This window comes from Balaenoptera physalus (assembly GCF_965194825.1).
Source record: "Balaenoptera physalus genome assembly, chromosome: 13".
Classification (NCBI taxonomy): Eukaryota; Metazoa; Chordata; class Mammalia; order Artiodactyla; family Balaenopteridae; genus Balaenoptera; species Balaenoptera physalus.
This window is the reverse complement of record NC_138892.1, coordinates 63,265,820-63,284,563: the sequence shown is the minus strand read 5'-3', so window position 1 is coordinate 63,284,563 and position 18,744 is coordinate 63,265,820. Positions and strand designations below refer to the sequence as shown.

Sequence of the window (18,744 nt, the reverse complement as noted above, 5' to 3'; positions counted from 1 at the left end):
TTCAGGCTACTGTTGAAATTGTAAGGCTCAAGCGTGGGAAACAAAAGATAGAGTGCTTTTCCTTGGGAATTATGGTTAGAAAAAGGAGATGAGACTTAGGATGGGACAGAGGAGCAGGGTGGAGAATTTCAAGGACAGAGTGGTAAACAGAGAGGTCAAGGAGACCAGCTTGTACCAAATGAGACAATGTGGTTGACACCACTTGCAAAATGCCAACATGTTATACAGACGTATGGGTGGAGTGGGGAGGGGTGGGAAAGGCACGGGATCTGCAGTCACAAGACCTGGACTCAGTCCTCGCTCTGCCTTTTACCATATTTCTGACCTTGGGCAGTAATTAAAGTTTTCTGAGTATCGGGCTGCTTATTTATGAAATGAGAAAGAATGGCTGCCATGTTTGCATCTCAGAGATATTGTGAGATTGAAATTAAAAATATCTGTAAACCATTGGGTTTTCCCCCTCAGTGTTGCATAAAGGGTGTGGCATACACACGGTACTTGAGTGAGTGAGTGTTTTTTTGGGGGGGCCGCGCAGCATGCGGCATCTTAGTTCCCCAACCAGGGGTCGAGCCCATGTCCCCTGTAGTGGAAGCGTGGAACCCTAACCACTGGATCGCCAGGGAATTCCCTTGAATGAGTGTTTGAATGAATGTATGGGTATTACTGTGGCTACTAATTTATGTTTCAACAGAGACCAGATGAAGAAGCTGTGGTGGATCAGGGTGGGACCAGTACAATTCTCAACATCCACTATGAGAAGGAAGAGTTGGAAGGTAAGCACTGCTGTGCTGTGTACTGAGGAAGGTCAGCAAGAGGCAGCCTGGTGCGGGAGGAGCAGCTTTGCCATCCGGAGACCTGGGCTGGAGTCCTAACTCTTCTTCATGAGCTGTGAGACCTTGGGAGAAAATCACTTAATTTCACTTAGCCTCATTTTCCTCATCTGTTAAATAAAAGTAGGGATAATAATACCTGTCTTACTGTTAGGATCTAGTAGACAGCTTGTGAGACAGTGCTTTCAGCACAGTGAAGTCCAATATAAATATTAATAAATGACCTATTCCTTGAGAATGTGAAGCACTCAGATCAGTTTATTGATTCTTGACAACTGCTTGGAAATATAGATACAAATTTATACAAAAGAAAATAAAATACAAATAGTTTTAAAAACTCAGTTTGGCCATAAAACCCTGTTTTTTACCCCATTTCCAATGTATGCTCTTCCCATTCTAACTATACCCATTTCTGCCTGGTGTTTTCATCTAAACAAGAAAAGGGAGAACACACACGCACCTATAACATATTTGCTGAGAGTTCACAGCATAGAGTTGTATAAAAACCCACTGAAGTGGAAGGGAAGGAAGAGGCCTTTTAATTAAATGACCTGCTCTATCTAGTTTACCTTATCAAGGCTCTTCTTCCTTTCTCTCCTCTCCCACCCCCACTCCCCCCATGACCCTTTTGTGCTGTCCTCTGCTTTCCTTTTTCCCACGGAGCCTAGTTTCCTGATAATGATGGCAATGCTCAGTTTGATTAAAGAAAGGCTCGTGTCCACTATAGCTTGAACGAGAACCCACATTTGGCTCAAAAGCCTTTGTGCAATCTCTGCAGCATCTCCTGCAACGTTGAAGGCTATGATACAGCAACTTTCTAATGACTGAGACAGCACGTGAAGTGTTCTCTCTGTACTGCTTGTTCCTGTGCTGTTTTTTTTCATCAAAGTTGTACTGTCCCCAGAGAAAACTTGTCCTTTGGATGAGAGAGCCAAAGCTGTAGAGGCTGACTCATCCTCTGGGTCTGTTACCATGAGAACTTACGTGGGTGGCTCTGTGGAGGTCAGTGGAGTTCGGACATATCAAGGTCAAGCTTTCGAAGTTATTTTGACCAGATGGAAGAGGAGCCAGTGTGGGTTTCAGCAGGTGGGAGAAAGGGGAAGAAGGATGGGTGTAGAGGTGGGAGGCTAACATTTGTTGAATGACCCTTGTGTGACAGGCATTTGATTAGGCACTTTGTACAAGTTGTCTTTTTAATCTTCACAGCAACCCAGGCAGGGTGATGGGGAAACTGCTCAGGGTCATCTAGCCTAACAGCAGGTGAGGCTGGGATGGAATTCTGCTCTTTCCACTCTGCCACACTGCCTGCAAGGGAGGACGGTACCCAGCGTTAGCCACCCAACCTCAACTTCTCGCTCCATCATATGAACGTGTTTTATGTGTTGCCCCACCCCTCCTTCTGCCCTGATAATCCTATTGCCTCCCTACTGTCTCATGGTACCGTGGGGGTACTTTTACTTTTAGTTTAGTTGTCTGGGCCCACTAGACCTTTGCCCTCAGCAAAGAGGTAACCATTTAGGAACACTCTTATCTACTTGGGAGTAGAATAATAAGCCTGGGCAAACAGTCTTGGATCCCGAGGACTGGGTTCCATCACAGAGGTCAGCTGCGTAATTGGCAGTAGGAGCATCTTCTCAATATGACATCATCTGTTCCTTACGTAGTCTCCATTTTCCTGTAAAAGAAGGCCGTCTGTGATGATGGCATTGCTAGGGGAAAACAGTCCTTTATACATAGAAACCTTTTTGAAAACTAGAATCTTATTTATGTTAGCGCTTAAAAAAAAAAACACTACAGGCAATGGAGGACAAACAGTGCCCACTCCCCAGGCCTGATGTGGTTCTCAAGTAGCTCTGGAGAGGAGAAGAGGAAGTTGGGATTTGCTGTAGGATCTGCTGTGCTGTGGGCCCCGCCCTGACTCACCCCGAGGGCAGCCCTAGGGCTCGGTGAGGCTGCACTCAGGGAAGTGCTGTCTCTTGAAGGCGTGGAATAAAATCAGTCCCACTCTGATGGAAGACAAGTAAATTGTTCTAATTGTGTTCTAATTGGCCATGTGTGCCATGATACAAGGTTCTGTGGCTGCAGATAAAGCTCTGGGTCTTCCTTCCCCTTTGTTCTATACCCTCTACACCACGTGACATAAACCATTTTCAGAACTACTTCTGAGATGTAGTCTCTGGACATTGTTCGAGACTTGTAAACGTGGTTTTTTTTTTTTTGCAAAAATTAACTCCATCAGCAGGAGAAGGTGCATTAAACCATAACATCGCTTTTTTTTATATACATGGGAAGAGTCAAAAGCAAACAGTAGGACAGATTTCCAAAGAGAAACTCACAAAGAGCAATAGTTCATGATTACTTCAGTGGACTCTCCCAGTCCCGGAAGAGCACCGAGCAGTGGCTTTAATTAGAGGAATGGCTTTTTCCGTCTTTCCTGGCAGATCGTTATTCCTGATTAACTACTAGACTAATGAATCCTAGAGTAAGTTTGGTACCTTCTAATAAGTTTTTAACAGAGGTAAGAGCCATTTGGCCTTAGTTATAAGTTGAAAAAAAAAGGCTTGCATGTGCTCCACATGATAGACTCCCCCCGCGGTTACTGACTTTGTGTCAACCTGAAGCCCAGGGGATGGGACACCCGTCCATCCCTGTGAGCTAACGAGTTCTGTGCGCATGCTTGATAGACAGTGTGCTCGGAATGTACTCCGCGTCGGAAGGCCCAGGTTCCATCTGCAGGGTGGGCTCCCCCTGTGATTTCTGTCCTGCTCTGCAAGGTTCCATCCCAGTTCACTAATGATTGCTCTCTGTACGTGTGTACATACTTATTTTAAAAAATAAATTCTAAAATTACATCTTGTAATAAGTTTTTACTAAATGAATACTTGTATTTGCACACAGTCCCCAGAGAGTAGGTTTGACAATAACTGGAAAAAAGACTGGAAAGAAGGCAGAATTTAGGTGAGTAGGTAGGTGGATGAGGGGGATGAAGACTGTGTGGGTAGGAGAGCAGTTGAAAGGCCAGCAAAGTGACCACAGGATTGGTTTAGTAAAGTCACTGGGCTGCAGAATCCCGTTAGATGGACTGGGTTTTATTGGTGCTGTATTCATTTCCCAGTGTCTCTTTGTTTGTCTTCTTTTCTGATTTCACTTAGAACATCCAAGCCCCTGCTTCCAAGTCTCCAGCCTAGAAACTGATGCCTAGCTTTCTGATAACCACTCGGTCATTCTTAGCTCTGTGTCCTGCTGGGGCTTGTTTTCATTTTTGCCTGTCTCTCTGGTGTTTTCAAAAGGCAGGTGCTGTGGTTGGCTAATGTTTGTGGGAACTGATTGGACCAAAAAAATTTCTTAGAGAAGGAAAAGTCTTCCTTGGTAACTCTTTCCACAAGTCCCCTTATCCAGGAACTCTTCCTGGAATAAGCTCTCCATCCTCAGGCTGGCTAGGACCTTCTCAATCATCCCATGCCCTGGTGAGTATTTCATCCACTCTAAACACATTCACTTTGGTTACATGTTCCTGTTGTGACCCCTTTCAGATCAGAGGCCTTCTTAGTTCAGGTTGTGTACTCCTGAGGGGATCCTAAGGGGTTATGTTCCTGGTGGAGGCACCTAGGAGGTATTCCATTTTCTGAATATTTGTGGAGTGATGACCATGTGGAAGATACCGTGCTTTGTTATGTGAGGGATTCCAGGAGGAGGAAGGTCTGACCTGGGACTTTGAGGAGCTTGCAGATGAATAGCGGGAGAAAGACTGATAGATGCCTAACTTTAATGCAAGGCATAAGATAAGTTCATAAGAGAATGCTAGCCAAGGACTCAGGGTTTACAGGAAGGAGGCAGCACCTCTGATCAGGGGGATCAGCAAGAATACCAAGAAGGAAGGTGCATTTACAATGAATCTTGAAGGAGTGAGGCAAGTCAGTGTCCGGAAAGCATTGGTACATCTGGGGAAGAGCAGTTTGGTTTAGGTGGAGGAGAGTGTGAGGTGAGGGTGGGAGCATCAGCTGAGGCCATGAGGAGGAGACGGAGTCAAAACCAGGCTGTTGGGCTTCCCTGGTGGCGCAGTGGTTGAGAGCCCGCCTGCCAATGCAGCGGACGTGGGTTCGAGCCCTGATCCGGGAAGATCCCACATGCCGTGGAGCAGCTGGGCCCGTGTGCCACAGCTGCTGAGCCTGCGCTCTGGAGCCTGCAAGCCACAACTACTGAGGCCACGTGCCACAACTACGGAAGCCCGCGTGCCTAGAGCCCGTGCTCTGCAGCGGGAGAGGCCACTGCAATGAGAAGCCCGCGTACCACAACGAAGAGTAGCCCCCGCTTGCTGCAACTAGAGAAAGCCTGCAAGCAGCAATGAAGACCCAGTGCAGCCAAAGATAAATAAATAAAATTTAAAAAATTATTAAAAAAAAACACAGGCTGTTCTGTTGTTGGTGTAGATGCAGAAGGTGTACATCTCTAGATTTTTTCCCCCCAGAACATTTATTTGGTGTGAGCATGTGTGGGATTTCCACTTTGATCTCTCTTGAGATGATCACTCAGTTCTTTTAGAGAGCTTTCCCTTTGTTTCCCTGTTGAATGTATAATTTGTTCTAGAGGAAGAAAAAACTAGAAAGGAGGCTGGGGCCCGAGCATGCTGGAGCATGAAGGGTCCCGACTGTAAGAGTGAGCCGTGATCAGAGCAGTGCTTCCGGAGGATTTGTTTGTAGGATCGAATTGGTGGGGGAGGCAGGAAGGAGGCCCCTGCTGTTGTTAAAGTGGGAGGGGAGAAAGGCTTGACATCCCTAATCTATGGGATGGAGTGCTGAGGGGCAAGGTGGAAATCCAAGGTAATGCTGAGATTTCAAGCCTGGAAAGTTGAGAGAATGCCATGAACAGAAACATAGAAGAAGTGAGTATGAGTCTGATTTGAGCTGGAGGATGGTGAGTTTGCTTCGGAACATATTGAGTCACTGGAGATAAAGATTTGGGGATCATTTGCAGAAGTAAACTTTGAAATCAGGAGAGCAAATATCACTAAAAAGAGAGAAGAAAGGGACCAAGGACAGAAACCTGGGGAACCTTCCTCTGGTGGATTGTGGTAAGGCTGGAGAAGCAGTCAGAGGAGTGCAAGTGAGCCAGGGAAGGCAGTGGTACAGGTGTGGGGGAAGCCCAGACCACCAAGGGGAGGAAGTAGTCAAGGGATGGGGCTGCTGCCTGGAGCATGGTGGGCTCTCCAGAAAGTCTTTTGAATTGAACTGAGAGAGACGTAAGATGATAGAGATTTGGTGATTTAGTGGGCTTTGGCGTCCCTAACGAGGGCAGTTTCAGTGGAGAGCGGCCACATGCAGAGGCTGTGGAACAAGGGGATGGTGAGGAAAGGGAGCTGGGTCGGTACACTGTTCTTGAACATGACTTGATGGAGAAGGGAAGGGGACAGGCAGAAACTTGGGAGAATAGCACTGCACTGGGAACATTTCTTTTTTAGTTTTATTTTAAAATATTTATTTATTTATTTATTGAATGAAAGATTCTTTAAGTCGTTACAGTGTGCAAAAGTTTCACACACGTGATTTCATGTAATCCCATAATAACCCTTTTTTCTCCCTACTCCTATATTGCCTATCCCTCCTCCCCCCCCCCACCACTGGTAACCACTGGTTTGTTCTCTATATCTGTGAGCCTGCTTCTTTTTTGTTTTATTCACTAGTTTGTTGCATTTTTTAGATTCCACATATAAGCGATATTATAGAGTATTTGTCTTTCTCTGTCTGATTTATTTCACTTAGCGTAATACCCTCCAAGTCCATCCATGTTGCTGCAAATGGCATTATTTCATTCTTTTTATGGCTGAGTAGTATTCCATGGTATATATGTACCACATCTTCTTTATCCATTCATCGGTTAATGGACACTTAGTTTGCTTCCATATTTTCGCTATTGCAAATAATGCTGCTATGAACATTGGGGTACATGTATCTTTTCGAATTAGTGTTTTTGTGTTTTTCAGATCTATACCCAGGAGTGGAATTGCTGGGTCATATGGTAGGAATATTTCCTTTTTAGGTAAGAGGGACTTGAGAAACCTGTGGAAGGGATGGATGGAAAGGAGAGACTGAGGATAACTGATGGAGTGGGACCCAGTGGGGTGGGAGGCGACGCTCATTAGCCTGGAAAAGAGGAAAAGCTGGAGGAGGAAAGTGAGCCTGACTGACAATGGAGGGAGTTCCCAGGACAGGGCCTGTCTTTTCAGTACAATGTGAAGCAAGGTCAGCTGCTCAGAGGAAGTGTGGGTAAGGTTGTGGATTTGAAGACAGTGACTAAAGACTGTAACACCTCCTGTGGTGGAAGATGCGCGGGGGCAGCCTGAGATCCAGAGTGTCGAGCAGCAGTAACTGGGCAGAAGTGGGGGGAGGATCACTGCTCTGTGTATCCAGGTGTAGCGTCCCTGCAGCTCCTGATTCTGGGCTCCAGGCTCACCAGGAAGACCGGGGAATCCAGGTGGAGGTGAGAGAGGCCTGGACGTCAGGCACAAAACAAAATAATGCTCATGGATGGAATGAGAAAGTAGGAAGGAGGAACTAGAGAGGAACACTATGGGATCACTTATTTTCTTGTGTTCCCTTCTTTTTGTAAAATATTTAATATCTCTCCCTTATGCTCCCAGCCTTATGCCCCTTATGATTTGTAACTAGTACTCTCACTGCTATTCTAGATGGTGCAGAAAAAATATAATGGAAACTGATCCTGGAATTTACTGGCTGCTAAAATTGATTCCAGGCATCGTGTTAAGCATTTTACTTACATTTCTTACTTGCTTCTCACAAAAATCTTCTGAGTTTAAAGAATAAGCTTCAGTATTCCTTTTTAAAGACAGTCACAGAGAGATTAGATAACTTGTTGAGGGTCACACGGCTAGTGAATGATGACGTCAAGTTTTGGACCCGGGCAGGTTGACCTGAGCACTTAACCACTTTCTCAAATGGCCTCCCTGCCGAGACCTGCTGTAGGTGTCATGGCGTGACTGCATCATGTTTTATCAATTGCTCAAATCGTTGTAGTAGCAACAACTAGCGTTCGTTTCGGACTCTACAGTTTGCAAATCATGTTCACGCCCATTATTTCCTTTGATCTTAACAACATTCCTGTGAGGTTTGCAGCCACGTACAGGACTGAGACCTTCAACTCCCCCATCTCTACAGCTTCAGTCCTGGAGGTCTTTGAAGTTTTGTCATTACAGCGTTGTGACCAGGCCAAAGGACTGTACTCTTTTTCTTCTCCCCTCTCAAATATACTAGCCTCCTTTTCCTGAAGGAGTTCTCTCCACAGACCTTCTGCTTCTTTTCAGGTCATAGGACTCTGTACGTGGGTGTCCGGATGCCGCTGGGCCGGCAGAGCCATCGGCACCACCGAACCCATGGCCAGAAGCATCGGAGACGAGGGCGGGGCAAGGGAGCCAGCCAGGGGGAGGAAGGCCCCGAGGCCCTGGCCCATGGTAACACCTCGGGAGGGAGGGCGGGTGGGTGTCCGAACCGGGAGGCCTGGTGAGGCCGAAGGGGTGTGGGATGGACATGGAGCAGGGGGTGGTCTTGATTCTCTTCCATAGACTTTCCCCAGCTTGCTTCCAAGAAGAAGAAATGCCTCTGAGAATCAAAAGTATCTTCCTGAAAACTTCACAGTTCAGGCCCCCCAAATCAATATCATAGAAGGTGAAATCATTTGCTAGAGAATTAGCCATTCTTTTTGGTCAAATTCATCAGATTTCTAGTTTCTCATGGGTTTTCTTCAAATGGTCTTACTTAATAATTTTTTCCTCCCGTGAAACTGCTTCCAAAGAATAGCTTTTTTTCTGGGAATAAAGAAATCTTTTTGACCTGAGTTCAGGATTATCTTCTGTATGTTCCTGAAGTTGTGAGGCCCCCAGGTGCGCTGAGTGTGGCAGGATGCTATTTCTGCTCTAAGCTGAGGCTGGGAGCAGACCTTTCTCCGTGGCTGCTTTTCCAGACACACCATCTCAGCGTGTTCAGTTCATTCTTGGCACTGAGGAGGATGAAGAGCACGTGCCTCACGAGCTGTTCACAGAACTGGATGAGATCTGCCTGAAAGAGGGAGAGGACGCCGAGTGGAAGGAGACGGCCAGGTGAGGCCTTAAGGTAGCCTGGGTCAGGATTTGCTCGGGCAGGCAGATGTGTATCTTTCCGTGAGTGACAGGCCTGCCTGCCTTTTATTTCTTCATGGGAGACATGACGACTGACATGGGGACTGATGTTCTAGGGTCCTCTGTGGGAAGTCTTGATGTTGGCCTCTTTGTCATGTCTGTGGTAATACCTATGTCAGTTGACCTTGAGCCCAGGATGGGTGACAGAAACACAGAACGTTAAGGCGGTCCTCTCTCACTAGTTCCTGGGCTCTTGATGTTAAAGGTCTGGCTTGTAAGATGCCTGAGGGGGCCCCCTTGGTTTAGACCTAGCCCAGCAGACACAGCGTAGGTCCAGCCTTTTCCTGCGCCTGAACCATAGCATCATTTGGGTTTTAATTCACTGGAAATTCCAGAATTTTTGAGACATCCTATAGGACAGTCCAACTTCACAGACACCTTTGGGATTATAGCCAGCCTGACAGTAGGCCCCCCTGGATTAGTTGTAGAGTGACTATGCTTGTCTAAGGCCCAAACCCCAGAAGAGCCCTCAGATTGACCAGGGCCATGTCTAGGGCTCCTCCAGTGACTGACAAGTGAGACTTCTGGGTGATGCAAAGCGAGCGTGCCTGAGCCTCGGGGAAGAAGGTAAGGTGGGTAACCAGCAAAGCGTGGCTCCACCTCTCATTGGAACAGCGCTTCCTGGATACCTGCTGTATCCGTGGGTGTGTTCCCTGGGTAGAGAGGATTAACAAGCCAGTCAACCTGGTACCAAGCAAGGAGGCAATTAGCCTTGTCATTCTGTCTTTGCCAACGTCTGAAGGTCACACAGATAGGCTTTTTATTGTTTTTAATTAATTAATTAATTAATTTATGGCTGCGTTGGGTCTTCCCTGCTGCGCGCTGGCTTTCTCTAGTTGTGGCAAGCGGGGGGCTACTCTTCGTTGCGGTGTGAGGACTTCTCATTGCGGAGGCGTCTCTTGTTGCGGAGCATGGGTTCCAGGCGCGCAGAGCATGGGTTCCAGGTGCGCGGGCTTCAGTAGTTGTGGCACGCGGGCTCAGTAGTTGTGGCTTGTGGGCTCTAGAGCGCAGGCTCAGTAGTTGTGGCACACGGGCTTAGTTGCTCCGTGGCATGTGGGATCTTCCCGGACCAGGGCTCGAACCCGTGTCCCCTGCATTGACAGGCAGATTTTTAACCACTGTGGCCCCAGGGAAGTCCCAGATAGGCTTTTTAAAAAGATAAATATTATCATTTTATTAATGTGATTTGGCAGTGTATCCAGATGATATAGATTAGACCTGTTATTTTTTAATTGCATAGGCAATGCATGCTCACTATAGAAAACTAGAAAATAAAGATAAGCAAAAAGAAGACGAAAATTACGTGAAATCCTACCAAGCCAGGGATAATGAGGAATATAACATTTGATGTCTTGTACATGTGTGTGTTTGTATTTTAAATTTTTTCTTTAAAGAAAAATGGAATCAGTTTTGCACTGTTTTATAACCTACTTTGTTCACTTACCAGTGTATCCTGAACGTATAGATTAGATTACAGTGTTCAATATGATTATTTGGGTATCTTTCTTTGTGGCTTACGTTAAAAACTCTCTCCTGAAAATTCCTCATTTTCTGTCTTTAACATCTGGTTGTTTGTAACGCTTCCAGGTGGTTGAAGTTTGAAGAAGATGTTGAGGATGGGGGAGAGCGCTGGAGCAAGCCTTACGTCGCAACCCTTTCACTGCATAGTCTCTTTGAGTTAAGGAGCTGCCTTATTAATGGAACGGTCCTTCTGGATATGCATGCGAACAGCATAGAAGAAATCTCAGGTAAGGTTAGGTGAGAGAAAACAGAGGAATGTTTGTGTCAATTAGGAAGAGTGGTGTAGAGCAAAGAAGAAAGTGGCTGTGTGTCCTTGGGCAAGTCACTTACCTTCCCGACCTCAGCGCCCTCAGCTATGGGATGGGTTTCAAACTAAGAAACTACCCTACCTATTCCCTGGCTTATTATGGGATACAAGTGACATGGTGTGAAGTCTTCCATTTGCCTGTTCATTCGGCAAACGTTTATTTTGTATCTATTAATGCTTGATAATGTGCTAGGCACAGGGGAATAAAGATAAGATACAATTTCTGTCCTCAAGGAGCTCCCCTTCTAGTGGGGAAAATAGCCATGGGTGCAAGAAAAGAGCTCTGGTTTGGTAATAATTAGAGAAAGGGGCAACTGGGAGTTGTGCAGAGAAAAGGGGGTTACAGTGAAAGAAAGATTTTAAAATATGGCAGCTAGGGAAGACACGTATGAAGTTGAGCCAGAGTATCCCCACTTCTTCAGCAAGACGTGAAGGGGAGGTGTCTGATGGAGTTGCCTGGTACAGGTGAGTGTAAGTTACTATGTTTTAGGAATGGAGTTTGATAAACACCTGGGTGCATGTGAGGATTTTCCTCAGCCTGGCTTTGTTTGGCTGGACAGGTTAAATAAAGATTTCTCCAAACTTTTCTCCATTTCAAGTATCCAAGTAATTCTGCCTCTCTGGGATCACATGGAGACCCAGGGAGGGGTCAGTACTGATGGGATCTGGTGTCACCTCCGAAGACCCTAAGAGAAAGTTATTCCATGCTTCTTCCAGTTTCTAGTGGCTCTAGGTGTCCCTTAGCTCATGACTGCATAACTCCAATCTGCCTCTGTCTTCACCTGGACTTCTTATCTGTGTCTCTCTCATAAGGATATTTGTCAGTATCATCCAAGAGATGATCTCATCTTGAGATCCTTAGTTGCATCTGGGAAGACCCTTTCTGCTAATAAGATCGCGCTCACAGGTTCTGGGGGGTTAGAACATAGACGTATCTTTTGTGGGGGAGGCACCGTTCTACCCACTATGAAAGCCAAGAGAGGAGAGAGTTTCAATTCATCAGTGTCAGATGCTGTAGAGAGGTCAGGTTAGGTAAGGACCAGAAACATCTGCCAGATTTAGCAACTGGAAGGTTGTTGAAGATTTTATTAAAAGCAGTTTCATTGAGGCAGCCAAATTGCAGGGGGTGAGGAATTTTTCTTTTGAGAACTTTAAGAAATAGGGGAGAGAGAGAGAGAGAGAAAGAGAGAGGGAGAGAGGAGGCAGTAGATAAAGGGAGACCTGGGGCGGACATTCTCCGTCTTTTTTTTTTTTTCCCAAGATGAAGGATCCTGAAGCATGTTTATAATATGGGACAAGGAACCAATCAATATAAAGGATAAAGATAGAGAAACCTGGATCTTCCACTTGAATATTTAAAATAGATTTTCTTTATTTATTGCTTCCAGCACTTGGATAGTCATGGATGGAGTTGGAGTTGAAGATAGGTTGGAGTTTTGGGGAGGTGGGGGGATGGGTATGTAGGGTTGAAGTAAAACTGCTGTGGTTCTTCACATCAGGTACCTGAGGTATTCATGTTAGTGATAAGGATAAGTAAACAGTTTCAAGTGTTTACTGTGAATCAGCACTTTATACATCTCATTAATTTTTTATAACAACCTTCTGAGGTAGGTAATAATATTAGCTCCATATTACAGATGAGGAAACTGAGGTACAGAGAGGTTATCACACAGAAAGTGGTAGAAGTGGGATAACTGTGGACCTTTAGCGCTCGAACCCATGCTGTTAACTGCTGTGCTGACTGCCTCTCAGTAGCAGGTATTGGGATTTTTTCCCCCTCAGTTCTGCCGGGCTTGGCAGGTAAAGGTTGATGCTTGGTGGTAATTATGTGGGGTGCTTAATCAAGAACAACTTAATTATTCTTGGCAGTTCCACCTTTACATAGTCATTTGGAGTTCTACAGTTATAGTTTCTCTTGACAATCACAGCAATGTTAAAATCTCTGAGAAAGGGAACGTAGAGGAACTTTGGCAGATGGCAGAACAAAATGGTAGTAATGTGGACTTTTGAGTCAGACAGTCTTGGGTTTGAACCCCAGCTCTGCAACTTACTAGATGTGAAACCTTGGGGAATTTTGTAATGTTCGGGCCTCAGTTTCCTGATCCGTAAAAATTGTTATAATGCCACCTACTTCTCAGGGTTTTTTATAAGGATTAGATTAGATAATTATGTAAAAAGTTCAGAGTGTAGTTCCTGGCACATGTCAAATGCTCAATAGTTTCCATTTCTAATAATAATGATTTGTTACGTGAATAACGTATAGTGTGTCACAGCTGCTATCATCAAATAGCTCTTTCAGGCCCTGAAGCAGAGACTGTACATCAGTGACCCTGGTAGAACTGCTTCCCCCTACTCCTTGTCCCTTGCCCCTCACCCCACTTGACCTTGGTCGCTTTGGGTGCACTGACCATCAGTTTGAGTGTTCATGTTAGCACCTGCTTTCCAGACCTGATCCTGGACCAGCAGGAACTGTTCAGTGACCTGAATGACAGCATGAGGGTTAAAGTACGGGAAGCCCTTCTCAAAAAGCATCATCATCAGAATGAAAAGAAGAGAAATAACCTCATCCCCATTGTTCGCTCCTTTGCTGAGGCTGGCAAGAAGCAATCTGATCCACATTCAATGGATAAACATGGTAAGATTATTAGGAGTAACTGTTTTCTCTTTTGATTAATAAGACATTTAGGAACTAGTTGGAGATGCTGAGTTACTAGAGGGTAGGGGCTATATCTCTCTAATATGCTTTCATGCTCACTTAGACACAGTCCTTTTTGGTGGGTAGGCACGATGGGTGGCTGGGGCTGGTGACAGTCATCTCTTGTGGCACTAGGGATGCATGCCTCAGATAAATCTCAGTGGACCCCAGGGGAGAAGTTTGTGCCCCAGAATGGCCTCAGAACTGATGTGGCTTTGGGGAGGTAGCCACATTAGGGATAATTCGGGGCCAGAGAAGTTCAACTGGAGCTTTTTAGAAGTAAACAAATGTCTTAGATTAGGGAGGCAAAATGCAGTAGTGTAAACTCTTGAGTCAGATTTCCAGGCTGGAGATTCTGGCTTCACATTTTGCAAAGTGTGTGACCTTGGGCAACCTCCGAAACCTCATTAGGTCTTACTTTCTCCTCTGTAGAATAAGGATAATAATGAGATCTGCTCCCTCAGTCTATAGTGAGGCTTCAATAAATTAATCCATGTAAAGCCCTGGAGCCAGGTGCCTGGTGGGTTGTAAACATTCAGTGAATTTCAGCTGCTGACTAGTTTCCTTTTCTGAGGCCGAATCTATGCTGGTCTCCTTGTCCCCCCATTTACTGAATCACAGTGTGCAGGGGATGTGCCTGGGAGTCTAAGTTTTTGAAAAGTTCTCCATAGGACTTTATGGTATGCACTCCTGGTTAAGGATTACTGCCTTTAATAGAGGAAGAAAAGAGGATCACAGATGGTTCAGGAAGAGGGTGCAGGAGTAGTAAGACCTCTGTTCCCCCCTTTACTGCTAACTGGTAGGTAAGGAGATACGTATGTGTGGGTCCTCGCTTCATAGTCATCTGGACCACTTCTCTATGTGGACTTTGCAGGAGATAGTCACAGCCAGCTGATGATGGACGGGGCGTGTCAAAGGGGGAAAGGGCAGGACTCGGAGAATTCTGTTTGATTTTCTCCAAATAGGTCAGACTGTGTCTCCTCAGTCCGTTCCAACTACAAGTCTTGAAGTAAAAAATGGAATGAATTGTGAACACAGTCCCGTGGACTTAAGCAAGGTGAGCAGAGACGTGGAAGTTGGCTTACAGGCCTAAGCAGATCTCTAGTGGAACCCAGAGTCTCATTGCTGGAAGCTGGATAAGCTTTGGCATTTCAACACCCTTTCTCCAGGACCAGAGCCCCTTCTGCAGAAAAGGAGGCCCATCTGCTCATGTCTTCTTCCTTCTCCAGCCCAGACCTCTCTGACTCATCAGCTTGTTCCCCAGATTCAACATGCTGAAACCCACTAGCCACTGATAATCCTCCCTGCCACACACCTCCTGGTGTTTCAGAACTATTTTCTGATACCTGCTCTCCAGTAGCTCCTTCTTAGCCTCCAAGGGTTCTGCAGAAGCAGTATTTTTGCTACTGTCTCCTAAAACTGCTTTGTGGTTGAAACTCTTCTTGGGGACTGTGGCTTGGTGTCTGAGGCGTCCCGCAGGACAGGGCCCCCTGCAGCTTCCGGCTCAAACCATGATCTCCCTGCCGCCAGCCTCTCCTTGCTCTGGTCTCTCCCTGACACTGTCTTTCCAAAATGCAGAGAGTGTCATGTCACTTCTCAGCTCATAAGGCTCCTTGAAACCTCTGACAAAGCATTCCAGTATTTTAAAATGGAAATAATTCGACCTGGAGCTTCAAAAACATTCTTCTTTGGGGAGGCATGGTGTAATGGAATCCAAATCAGAGCCCCTGGATTTAAATTCTCTTAGAAGCTCTGTCGTCCTGGGCAAGTCAACTTCACTTCTCTGGGTCTCAGTGGCTCCATTTTTTAAAATAAAAAGTGAGGCTAATTAGACCTTACAGAGCTATTGTAAGGATTAAGTGAAGTAGTATGAGAAAACGTGTTAAATCAAAAATGATTTATGAATGTCAGTTATGAGGAGGGTGATGGATGCGTGAGGTGATGGCTCCCACACTGTCAGGGGGTGCTTTGGATTTTCAGGTCGACCTTCATTTCATGAAGAAAATTCCCACTGGGGCAGAGGCCTCGAATGTCCTGGTTGGAGAGGTGGACTCTTTGGACCGCCCCGTTGTCGCCTTTGTGAGGCTGTCTCCGGCAGTCCTTCTCTCGGGCCTGACAGAAGTGCCCATCCCAACAAGGTAAAGACCTGGACCGCAGAGCTCAGTGTGTTCCGTCTGGTGTGCGGGTTTGTGTGTGCTCTGGTGGAAGAAACCAGCTAATGCCAAAACCAGCTAATGCCAAAATTAATTTGGGGAATGCTGTTTAAAATTCAGCAATGATCTCAGAAAACTGGGGTATATTTGATCAACCTCTGTGCGGAAGAATTGTAAGACTTTTAAGGCTATGATGGTTCGGTTTCTATGACCTTGGAAATGGAGAACCAAAGAGTGTTCAAGGGCCACTTGCTTGCTGGGATGGGAAGCCTGTCTTGCTCTCCCTGTTCTGCCAAGCTCTATCCCAGGGAAACGTCTCTGACCAAAGGTATTGATGTCTCTTTCCACAGTTCCGGCAGGATTTGTATGGTTTGCAAGTATGTCCACATTTGTTCAAAAGGCTATTCATGCACTCTGAAGGTGGTGATTCAGGGCCCCATTAATTACAGAGTATTCAGATGTCTGGGACACAATTTAGACTCCTCTACAGGGCTTGATCATTTCAACTGCCTTATCCCTCTCCTCTCCCCATCATTTTCTTATTAGAGCAATGAATGAGATTCAGATAACCTTGAATTTGCACTACAATGCCATGTTTTGAAAAAGTGTCCTTCCTATAGTAAGGAATTGTGTCTATGGAAACCCTGAGAATTATAATCACATTATTGAATGGAGTTGTACAGGTGGCTTCCCATGCCTACAGTGGAGCTATTAGGTCAAGGCTACTCATATTGCTCCATCATTAGTCTGTCTCCTTTTATTGAAGGTTCTGTGATGATTTCTGTTTGATAGGAAAGAGAAATGTTCTGCTGTTTAGAGAGGAAAGATGCCACTTCTTTATATTTACTTACATAATTTAGTCCTTTTTGTGTGTTGCCAGATTTTTGTTTATCCTACTGGGTCCAGGAGGGAAAGGTCAGCAGTACCATGAGATTGGCAGATCCATGGCCACCATCATGACAGACGAGGTACGCACACCACTTCTGCTTTTCATGCATTCATCTTGTAAATGTTTATTGAGCATTTACTCTGTGCCAGGCATTGTGCTAGTCATTGGGGATAAAATAATTATAATCGTGATGTTTGCTGGAAAGTAGTGCAGGTCACGTCTCTGAGGACCAAGCCCTCTGGGGGATTTTTCTTCCTCTGTCATCTCTCCCTTTTTGAATAATCAAGGATGCAGAGAAATCTTTCTCCGGGAAAATTATTTTTGCCAAGTAGGATACCTAGAGAGAAAGATATTAAGGCTGACTTAACTTTCTAGATCTAGAAGATGGTTAATTAAATGCATCCAAGCTATTTACATAAAGAAACCTCACCCCCATTTCACGTAAATGAGACCAGTTAGTATAAAGGTCAGGGGGATGCTCTCGGACACTGTCATGTGCATGTACCAGGGTGACTAGACGCTTCGGCTGCTGTGGTCCTGAACCCCCACTACATCCCTGCTGAGGACTGTGCTGCTCAGGTAAGTTGCAAAGTAAGGCCTTGAAAAGGCATATGTCTTAGCAGGCAGAGGGGCATGGGCTGTGTTTTATCAGCTCTCTTTGGTTTGGAGGCATATTTCATGAGGAACCTTTATTAGGAATTCCATCCAGTTTTTTCTACCCATTATGATCAGGAAAATTCCTCATGCGTCTTGGCTTTTGTTCCATTCTTTGAGGAGATAACAGAATTATAAAACTTTAGAGTCATCTTATCTCTTTCTATACTAATAGACATATATTTAGTTCTTTTTGACTCATCTCATCTTTAGATTCATTTTTTTATTGTTTTATCCTTGCACTTCTCTAAGTGCTAAAGTTATCTACATTTCAGATCCCCATGACCGAGATAAAAATCAAGAGGTTTTATCCGTCTTTCACCATATCCATTGGTGATTGTTTTAAGTAAAGTGACTTTTAGTTTTCCTGAGGATATTTTTCTTCTCTGTAGATTTTTCATGATGTGGCATATAAGGCAAAAGAGCGGGACGATCTCCTGGCGGGGATTGACGAGTTCCTAGACCAGGTGACGGTGCTGCCTCCAGGGGAGTGGGACCCCTCCATTAGAATTGAGCCACCCAAAAACGTCCCTTCCCAGGTAATGTATGCACATGAGCCAGTGGTGGCTTAGTATCACTTACTGAGTGCACACCATGGACAAAGCAAAGACCATGTGCGTGTGTGCTAAATAAGTTGAGACGTGGTTCTGTTTCTGGGCACCTAGAATGTCAGAACAGTAATAAAATATGAATATGCAGTAACATAGATTGGCTCAGGTGTGATGGGGTCAGTCAGGATTACCCTGGGATGAATTTTAAGCCAACTTTTGAAAGATTGATGTAGAATGGCAGAGAGGAGAGGAGAGGACATTTCTTGGGAGCTTATCATGAATGAAGCCATTAAATGAAAAGAGCTAGTTGTATAGAGAGAGCAAATAGAGTCCCTCACACTTTTTTTGAGAGGTTAAAGATGGAAGGGAACTTCTACTGTACACTAGTCCCCAGGCCAAGTGCTTTACATATGCTAATTCAACCTCCCAGTAACATCTCCATGTAGGTATTGTTATTCTTTGTTTTACAAATGAGGAATAAAAAAACTATCTTCAAGGTTTTAAGGTAAAGAGTACACACAGATTTGAAACTTGAACTTAGGTCACGTCTGATGCCAAAGCCTCCACTTTTCTGTCTCTGGGTGAGACAGAGTTAGGTATCAGCGGAGAGAAGGAGAGTTTTTTTTTTTTTTCAGGAAAGTCAGTAAACTCCTCCAAATCGGTAAATGCATTTGAAAGCTATAACAAACAATTGGGTATTTTGGGGCTGCTTTTGGATTTTCTCATCACCAATCCCCCCCACCCCCCAGCAGGAAAGACAGAATACGGGGCTGAGTTTGTTAATTTTGCGGTCTTCTGTTAAAAGGAGAAAAGGAAAATGCCTGGAGTTCCAAATGGAAATGTTTGCCACATAGAACCGGAACCACATGGGGGCCACAGCGGGCCAGAACTTCAACGCACTGGGCGGTAAGTTCTGGAATGTTTCACAGCTGATACTGCTTACCGGACAGAAGTTG

The 18,744-nt window shown here is 45.2% G+C and overlaps 1 protein-coding gene across 3 annotated transcripts in view; it reads left to right on the top strand.

Annotated features, from left to right (window-relative positions):
• Window positions 1–18,744, top strand: part of SLC4A8 (solute carrier family 4 member 8) — an 88,815-nt gene that overhangs the window by 22,543 nt on the left and 47,528 nt on the right. For all 3 annotated transcript variants that reach the window (XM_082421302.1, XM_082421303.1, XM_082421304.1), the window contains exons 2-11: window positions 692–773; window positions 8,149–8,295; window positions 8,805–8,940; window positions 10,606–10,766; window positions 13,293–13,481; window positions 14,507–14,598; window positions 15,522–15,679; window positions 16,575–16,662; window positions 17,630–17,776; window positions 18,594–18,694. In XM_082421302.1, coding sequence (XP_082277428.1) covers window positions 692–773; window positions 8,149–8,295; window positions 8,805–8,940; window positions 10,606–10,766; window positions 13,293–13,481; window positions 14,507–14,598; window positions 15,522–15,679; window positions 16,575–16,662; window positions 17,630–17,776; window positions 18,594–18,694 — 1,301 coding nt within the window. The remainder of the gene's footprint in view (window positions 1–691; window positions 774–8,148; window positions 8,296–8,804; window positions 8,941–10,605; window positions 10,767–13,292; window positions 13,482–14,506; window positions 14,599–15,521; window positions 15,680–16,574; window positions 16,663–17,629; window positions 17,777–18,593; window positions 18,695–18,744) is intronic.